Source organism: Arachis ipaensis, chromosome B2 (assembly GCF_059453495.1).
Source record: "Arachis ipaensis isolate K30076 ecotype BB chromosome B2, ASM5945349v1, whole genome shotgun sequence".
In the NCBI taxonomy this organism is placed as follows: Eukaryota; Viridiplantae; Streptophyta; class Magnoliopsida; order Fabales; family Fabaceae; genus Arachis; species Arachis ipaensis.
Window position 1 is genome coordinate 100,436,669 of NC_142437.1, and position 9,409 is coordinate 100,446,077.

The following is a 9,409-nucleotide window of genomic DNA, read 5'->3' on the forward strand; positions in this document are numbered from 1 at the left end:
TTAAAGGTAAAAATTACAGCTAGAAGTGGACCTGGCCAATTTATAATCCAACTCCTTTTTCTTAGCTGTCCAACAAATGGTACAATCTTGTCTCATATAAACTCTATTTCTAGGCTTACAATTATATTATCAACGCTCTCTATGGTTAATTACTGCTAATTCATGAGAAATTGGATTTGAATTTGATCATATATGTTATCAACTCTCTCTATAGTGTTTCTTTTCATTTTTTATTGAAAAAACTTAAATCACTGTGTTGCCATTATATTGGGTTTGGTCTAATTATATGAAACTGAAACTAACTTGTTTTAGTTATTTTGTCTTCATTAGCTCAAAGAGATTCTTCTGGTGGTGGAGTTAATATGCTACAAGAATAAGAGAAAGTCATAACAAGTGATAGATAATAATAGTGAGGCAAGGGTTTTGAGATTTGAATTTGGTAGTTTTGGAATATTGGGGAAAATTTGTTAGTGTTATGAATTGTATATCATAGTCAAATGGAGTTGTATATCATAGTTTCATGGAGCTTCAAACCTTGGGTGACAGGACGTGAAGAAGTTGGCATTTGATCACATAATTCACAGTATTAAGTGCATGAACTAGAAGCATAAGAAAAAAGCGAAGAACCATGCTCTAAAAGTGTCTTGTTTTCAATGCTATATGTCTCATTTAATATGAGTTGAACCTTTTGGTTATGTTAGCCGTGTGATGTCTTCAGATGGCTATGCTTATTGAACAATTTGAATGAATGTTTATGTGTGTATTTGTTCTTTGTCTGTGTTCAAAAGGAAGAGGATGAAGCATGAATTAAGAAAGTGCTTGTGACACTATGTGAACTTCATAGAAGAAAAGATTGGTTTGACGAGAGAACAACTAATACAATGTTCACTATTTGTTTCCATCCAGCACCAAGATTTTTATTTTTCCCTTTATATTTTATGATTGTGCGACTGTTTTGAAATTCTGATCTTAGGCATAAAGATAGTCTTTGGTGTTATCAAGATCATGAAAGCATCTTTATCGTCTCAATATGAACAAGACTAAGTAGCAAAGGTAGAATTCGATTCACAGAGAGGCAATAGGTGTGATTCTCAAGTGTCAGATCATTAGTGATTTGATTTTCTAATGTAACAGTATAGTTTTAAGATGATTTTGTTATGGCCTGGTGAAGAGATTTTATACATCTCAATAATAAAAACTAAGCTTCATTGATATATGTGCAGGTTACTTGTGGTAGTAGCTGAGGTAATAAGTGGATACGTTGTCTTTTGCCTTCTTTTCTTATATGTTTGTATTGTTCAACCATATGTTTTAGAACTATGGCTTTTTACTTATGATCCTTGATATAGTAATATACTAACTAAATTCTTTTTAATCTTGAATTTGCAGATGTTGTGCTAGATATTTGCACTGACTTACTAACATGGCCAGGGAGACAGAAGGGAGAAAAAGAAAGAAAAAACAAGAACTCACAATGCTCAGCTGCATGCTACATACCATCTCAGTGGCTGTAGTGGCTTCTGTCGTGGCAGCCATCGCAGCTACAATAGCTGCTTCATCTGCACCAAGCAAGGATGAGAGGATGGCCAAGATTGACATGGCTATGGCCTCTGCAGCCACATTGGTGGCCACGCTAGAAGAGGAGCAGCTACCCTGAAGGAAAGAGCATTAAAAGAGGTATGGAACATTGATACAGTGACACCCTTAGAGAAAGGCAGAGGAGGGATTGGAATTTGTGGCAAAGGTACTACAAATAGTCAAATACCAGCAACAATACCAGAGCAAAGGTAACAGAACATCAATCACAAATGTTGCTGCTAGTATTAAATCACTATTATTTTGTTGGCAAAATGACTTGACATAGTAATGAATAATGATATCTGATGTAACACCCTACCACACAAAGCTTTACGCTTAAGTCGTAAAACAAAGGTGATGTGGTATTACGACCTCTAAAATAAAATAAGTACATATAATAGCAGAAGAGTTATAATATGCTAGGAGCCTTGAAGGATAGGGAAAATAAAAATCGCGAGATAAAAGCGCAACGCTCAAGGAACGAGTTAACTTGCATGCTAAGAAAACTGTAACTGTCAAAAATAAGATAACAGAAGTAGGAATAGAGTGCCAAAGATACAAAATATCAAGCTCCTAACTCAGCCTGCGAAGTCAAGACTGGCCGGAGAATATTTACACATATATATACATACATATCCAAAACCCAAAAGTACATATACACAATCCTGCCTCTCCATAAACCTCTAAGAGGATCAAAAAGAATAAGTCATGCGGAGAGAAAACTAAGTACATATATATACATCATAGCATAACAAAATATCCCAGTAACCACTCCGCTTCAAGAGTCCAGACGCCTAACGAGATGCCTCTCGACCTGCATCTGAAAATTAACAACATAGTATGGAATGAGAACCGGAGGTTCTCAGTATGGTAAAGGTGCCACACACATAATATATAAGGTCCTGGGAATGCCAGAGGCAATCCTAGAACGCCGACACTCAGATTGTAGAGCTTAAAGTATTAAACAGAAGCCTTAAAAGGTGGTTTCCTAGAAATATTTAATCCTAACTTAACTTAACCTTAAATCTAAGTCCTATACTGCCATTCCTCCATACCTCCAATTCCATCATGCATTTTCACAGACAAATAAACAGATAAAGGCAAACACAAGAAAGTTACAACTACTGCAGGTAACAAATACACATTTAGCATGGCAAATACAGATAGGCACACCCAATTAGAGCACAAGCAAGTAATTCAAGTAATATGCATATGATGCATGCCTGTCCTATGGCTGATGAGGCTCATCTGTCGGTTATCCAGCCAACCCGACAAGTCTGAATTGTCCTTAGACTGTCCCCCGACGTGCATCCCCAAGAGTCTATGCATAGATTTTTCTCAAATAATCAATATTGCTCAATGGGGGTAACATTCCCGGGAATTTATGTAGTGCCCGGTCACACTTACGTCGTAGGGTCAACAGAGTATCGAGTTTTCAACCTGGTACACGTGGTGGCAAGCCACGGCACTTAATCCAGGGAATCTCGTATCTCAGATTATTCAAATTCATAAGCCATATAAATAATTCAATTATAATTCATCAACATCCACATCATTCCCAATTGCATCTCATTCATCATCATACATTAAACATATTCAATCCTTATCCTTCATTATATCACCTCCCATTCCATCCATCAATAGTTTCAATTCAAAACATAATTCATTCTTTTCTAAGAATCAAACTTCAAACTTAAAACATACTCACTATCTTAATAACCCAAAATTAAACCATATAACCTTTAAATCTAAATATCTTTTAAATAATCATCTAAATAAAATCTCTAATTTTTTATAAAATTTCGGCAGCATCTCCTCTAAAACTCGGACTTTGCCACCCTTTTCGGGTCCAAACCTGCTTTCTTTTCAATTCAACATACCCTTCCTCATCATCATAACAATCACCACAATAAATCTACTTCAAATCAACAATTAAACTCATACAATATTCAAATCCAACAACCAAAATTCAACTAAGGATCATAGTTCACAAATCCTAGGCTTTTAACACAAAATACCTCATTATCACAACAACCTCCACAATAGTTATACCTCAAATCAATAATTCACCAAATCATTAGTTACTCAACAATAACATTCAACCATAATTCTCTCCAAATTAACATAACAACATTCACCATCCAAAATTAAAAACTAATTATCCAATAAACTTCAACCAAATATATTCATCGATAAATTACTAAACATTAAACATACACCTGCATTCCAACTTATCCAATGGTCATCTAGCCTAAGTTTTCACAGAACATTATATATTAAATGCAAGAAACCTAAACCATACCTTAGCCGATTTCCACGTAACGACCAAAGCTATTTATTCAAAACCAAAACAGCCCCTCAAAACTCAATTAATCCGCTTCCTCCAAGTTCCAGTATTCACAATTTCAAGCTCCAATTATTTATTTTCAACCTAATACACATTCATAATACATATATACCCAATTTAATACTCAAAGCTCAAATTTAATGAAATTAAAATAGAATTATCGTATCCTCACCTTACCCAAGCTTCACATAAGCAAGAGTGAACGTTTCTCTCAAGCTAATTGGATCCTAAAACATCAGAAATCAAAGAAATTCAATATTCCCACTTAAAATTCGAAAATTGGGGGAAGATGAAGCTGAGAGTGAAATAGCAAGTTACCTATGAAATTGTTCCGGTAGAAATGTAGAGCTCGACGCGGTGAACGCGTGGCCGCAAACGGTGCGGCGATCGGAGCTCGAACGGAGGAATTACGGGATTTGGAACTTTGCCGTAAAGGTTCGGCGTTCCTTTCCTCTCCCTGGAGCTCAGCTGCATCCTTGAGGAAATGAGGGAAAAAGAGCCCGTGGCTCTTTTTAATGGGCTGGTCCGGTTGGACCGATAGCCCGGTTCGGGTCCGGTTCAACCGGTTCAACCGGTTCGGTCCTTTCGGTCCATTTTTGGACCGTTTTCTTCAAAATTAGTGTCAAAATTCTCGTTTCGATGAGCTCTACCCTATTTTGATATAATATTCGCATTTCTAATCCTCCTTATTAAAAAATAATTTATTAACTAATTATCTACTAATTTAACCGGGGTTTACATTCTACCCACCTAATAAAGAATTTTGCCCTCAAAATTCAAATATAGTTACCTGAAAAGAGATGTGGATAGTCCTTTCGCATATCTGATTCGAGTTCCCAGGTATGTTCCTCGATACCAGCTCGTCTCCAAGCTACTTTTACCAATGATACTTCCCTTCCTCGTAATCGTTTAACACTGGTGTCATCAATCCTCACCGGAATTACTGGGAGTGTTAGATCTTCTCTCACTTGAATTGGTTCTGGTTCTAGAATATGACTTGCATCAGGAGTATACTTCCGAAGCTGTGATACATGAAATACATCGTGCAAATTCGAAAGGTATGGCGGTAAGGCAATTCTATAAGCCACTGGTCCAATTCTTTTCAGAATCTCAAACGGTCCAATATAACGGGGATTCAGTTTCTTGGTCTTAATAGCTCTTCCCACTCCAGTGGTTGGTGTAACTTTCAAAAAGACATGTTCTCCTTCTTCGAACTCCAAAGGCTTTCGCCTCTGGTCAGCATAGCTCTTTTGGCGGCTTTGGGCTATAAGCATTCGACTACGAATCTTCTTTATCTGCTCAGTCGTTTCGGCTATCATCTCAGGCCCTAATAAACTCCTTTCTCCAGTTTCATACCAACACAATGGAGATTGACATTTCCTGCCATACAGAGCCTCATATGGAGCCATTCCGATGCTCGCATGATAGCTATTATTATAAGCAAACTCTACTAATGGCATATACCGGTCCCAGCTCGCCGGTTGGTCCAAAACACAAGCTCTTAGCATATCTTCCAAGGTCTGAATAGTTCTTTCTGACTGACCATCTGTCTGAGGGTGATACGCAGTACTCAAGCTTAACTGAGTCCCAAATGCACGCTGAAAAGCTCCCCAGAACCTTGATGTGAAACGAGGATCTCTGTCAGATATGATAGTAGAAGGCACACCATGCAACCTGACAATCTCTTTGATATACATTCGAGCCAATTCCTCCATTGTGCAACTTATTCGGATAGGAAGAAAGTGAGCTGATTTTGTCAGTCGATCCACAACCACCCAAATAGCGTCACAACCAGATCGGGTTCTAGGCAAACCTATCACAAAATCCATTGCGATACTCTCCCATTTCCATTGTGGAATCTCCAAAGGCTGAAGGGTCCCTGATGGTCTCTGATGCTCAATCTTAACCTTCTGACACGTTAAACATTTAGATACATGCAATGCCACATCATTCTTCATACCTGGCCACCAGAACATCGCTTTCAGATCCTGATACATTTTAGTGCTCCCTGGGTGAATTGAAAACCCGCTCTTGTGAGCTTCCTTCAAGATACTTTGTCGTAGGTCTCCAACATCAGGCACAATAATCCGGTTCTTGAACCTCCATAAACCATCCTGACCTTTTGACATTCTCCACTGTTTTCCCTGTTCAACTGCTGGTAATACCTTACGTAACGCTTCACTATCTTGATGAGCCTTCAGAAGTTCTGATTTAAAATCACTTGAAATCTGTAACTGACTCAAACACAAAATTCCAAATTCTTCTCTAACTCCCAAATTCAAACCTTGAAATGCCTTTAGTAACTCTTCCTCCCGTAGCATCATCCAAGCTGCATATAAAGACTTCCGACTCAAAGCGTCCGCCACAACGTTCGCCTTTCCTGGATGATAATTCAATTCAAAATCATAATCTTTCAGAAGCTCCATCCACCTCCTCTGACGCATATTCAACTCTTTCTGCTCAAAAAGATACTTCAAACTCTTATGGTCTGAGAAAACATGAAACTTAACGCCATAGAGGTAGTGCCTCCAAATCTTTAAAGCAAACACAACAGCAGCAAGTTCTAAATCATGTGTCGGGTAGTTCATCTCATGCGGCCTTAACTGCCGTGAGGCGTATGCTACAACATTCTGGTGCTGCATCAAAACACACCCCAACCCTTTCAGAGATGCATCACAATACACTTCAAACGATTCACTTGGTTCAGGTAATACCAATACAGGTGCAGTAGTCAACCTGTGCTTCAATGCCTGGAAACTCTCTTCACATTCCGGAGTCCAGATAAAAGGTGTATCCTTCCTAGTCAACTTAGTTAAAGGTAAGGCGAGCTGTGAAAATCCCTTAATGAATCTGCGATAATACCCTGCCAAACCTAAGAAACTCCTGATCTCTGTCACTGAAGTTGGTCGCTCCCAATTCATCACTGCTTCCACCTTAGCAGGATCCACAGCTATCCCCTGCTTACTCACCACGTGGCCGAGAAACTTCACTTCACTCTTCCAGAACTCACATTTAGATAGCTTAGCATATAACTTCCTGTCTCTCAGAATTTGCAGCACAGTTCGCAAATGATCAGCATGTTCCTCTTCAGTCTTAGAATAAACAAGAATGTCATCAATGAAGACAATAACAAACTTGTCCAGATACGGTCGAAAAATCCTGTTCATATAATCCATAAATACTGCCGGGGCATTAGTTAACCCGAAAGACATCACTGTATACTCATAATGACCATAACGGGTTCTGAAAGCAGTTTTCGGAATATCCTCGTCTCTAACCCTTATCTGATGATATCCGGATCGCAAATCAATCTTAGAAAATACACCGGCACCCTGTAACTGATCCATTAGATCATCGATTCTAGGCAACGGATATTTATTCTTCACAGTGATCTTATTCAATTGCCGATAATCGACACACAGCCGCATACTCCCATCCTTCTTCTTTACCAGTAACACTGGCGCTCCCCACGGAGAAACACTTGGTCGGATAAAATGCTTACCCAACAGATCTTCCAGCTGAGCTTTCAGTTCAGCCATTTCTAAAGGCGACATCCTATAAGGAGTAATTGAAATTGGACCGGATCCAGGTACCAACTCAATTGCAAATTCAACCTCTCGGTTAGGTGGGAATTCATTAATATCATCCGGAAACACATCTGGAAATTCACATACAACCGGAATTTGCTCTAAACTCTGATCATCACCTGATACTCCCGCAGTTAATAACATAATACCCTGACATTCGGTTCCAGAACAATTTACTATCATAGAGTTCAAATAGTAACTATTCACCACAACCGGTGCTTCTGACCCTTCTGGCATAAACTGTACTGACTTCTCAGAACAATCAAGCAAAACATGATTCTTGGATAACCAATCCAATCCCAAAATGAGATCAAGACCAGTCATAGGCAAACAAATCAAATCATGCACAAATTCACGCTGTTGCACTCGAAAAGGAACTTGTGGACATTCTATCCTAGTCACCATAGCTTCATGAGTAGCATTATATACTTTCAAATCATAACCTAGAACCACCATTCTCAATCCTAATTCATGGGCCTTTTCAAATGCAATAAATGAATGACTTGCTCCTGAATCAAATAAAGCATTTAAGATTTTACCAGCCATTTCACAATTACCTCTAATCAGTGTCTCAGATCCCTCAGCACCAATGGTAGAAGTGGTGTATACTCTCCCCGGCTGCTGCACCCTACCAGTCTCATACTTCTTCTTCTCAGGGCAATTACTGGCTATATGCCCGGGCTGTCCACAGGAATAGCACACTCCAAGTCCTAGTCTGCACGGAACTCCAGGATGATACTTTCCGCACTTCTGACAATTCAGATCTTGCTGTGGCTGCTTCCCAAACCTTTTTCCTTGACTAGCATTGGTATTTGGCCTTCTGTAATTACCTTGACCCTGAGTCTGCTGTGAAACAAAACCTCCACGTTTGAAATTCCTACCTCTCGGAGCAAAGTTCCTCCCTGAAGGCCTCTGAAAAGGCATCCTCAAACTCCCTTTCTCTGCTGCCGCCTTCCTCACACAATCCTCAGCCACCCTACTCTTATTCACCAATTCAGAAAATACCCTGATCTCCATTGGGGCAACGAAGCTCAGAATATCGCTCCGAAGACCTCCCTCATATTTAATACACTTCCATTCAGCAAAATCTTCAGGCGCACCTTGACAGATACGAGAAAAGCGACATAACTCCTCAAATTTGCTGGTATACTCAGCAACAGTCATTTGTCCCTGCTTTAACTGCATTAATTCAAGTTCCTTGGCATTTCTAGCTGAATTAGGAAAGTATTTCTTATAGAACTCTGTCCGGAAAACCTCCCAAGGAATCACAGCACCATCAGGCTGCAGGATACGTCGTGTTCCCTGCCACCAATACTGAGCTTCACCTTGCAACTGATAAGTCCCAAATTCAACCCATTGCTCTTCAGGAACCTGTTGTGCCTGTAACGCCCTTTCCATAGCCTGAATCCAATTATCTGCATCAGTTGGATTTGAGGTTCCCCTAAAAGTCGGAGGGCGAACTTTCAGAAATGTAGCAAGTGTCATAGGACCGTCTCCATCATTATTGTTCCCATGATTACCCTGATTCATCTGATTACCCAGTGCCTCAGCCGTTGCCTGCATAGCTGCAGCCATATTTTCCAAGGCAGCCATAAAGTCTACTGGATCAGTCCCTGTGGGTACAGGAGTAACGGTGCCTGTCCTACCTCTACCTCGCCCGCGACCGCGTCCGCGAGTCGACATCTGGTCCCTATACACACCAAACAAGTGATATTAAGTTGATCAGTCTCAATATCGCAGGTCTAATGCTTTAAGTTCCAAATGCATGCTCACAAACGTTTATGCCATATATATCAATCAGATATCCTAATAGCACATAAACACATATACAGAGAATGCACAGAAGCACAATCAGTCCGTCTTTCAGGCTCTATAGGAACGAACTGCTCTGATACCA

The 9,409-nt window shown here is 39.7% G+C and overlaps 1 protein-coding gene across 1 annotated transcript; it reads right to left on the reverse strand.

Annotated features, from left to right (window-relative positions):
• Positions 1-2,167: 2,167 nt before the first annotated feature.
• Positions 2,168-9,195, reverse strand: LOC148575008 (uncharacterized). Its single transcript, XM_088505330.1, has 2 exons — positions 8,070-9,195; positions 2,168-2,398 (listed from the first exon to the last, which is right to left on the reverse strand). The coding sequence occupies exons 1-2, from the start codon at positions 9,193-9,195 to the stop codon at positions 2,373-2,375; spliced, it is 1,152 nt and encodes a 383-aa protein (XP_088361456.1). The 3' UTR covers positions 2,168-2,372.
• Positions 9,196-9,409: the final 214 nt, after the last annotated feature.

Excerpts from the sequence above, each read along its gene's own strand:
- LOC148575008 (XM_088505330.1), bottom strand. The coding sequence starts at position 9,195 with ATGTCGACTCGCGGACGCGGTCGCGGGCGAGGTAGAGGTAGGACAGGC. Across the intron at positions 2,399-8,069 it reads ATCTGAGACACTGATTAGAG|ATGCAGGTCGAGAGGCATCT; the intron begins GTAATTGTGAAA and ends GTTAATTTTCAG.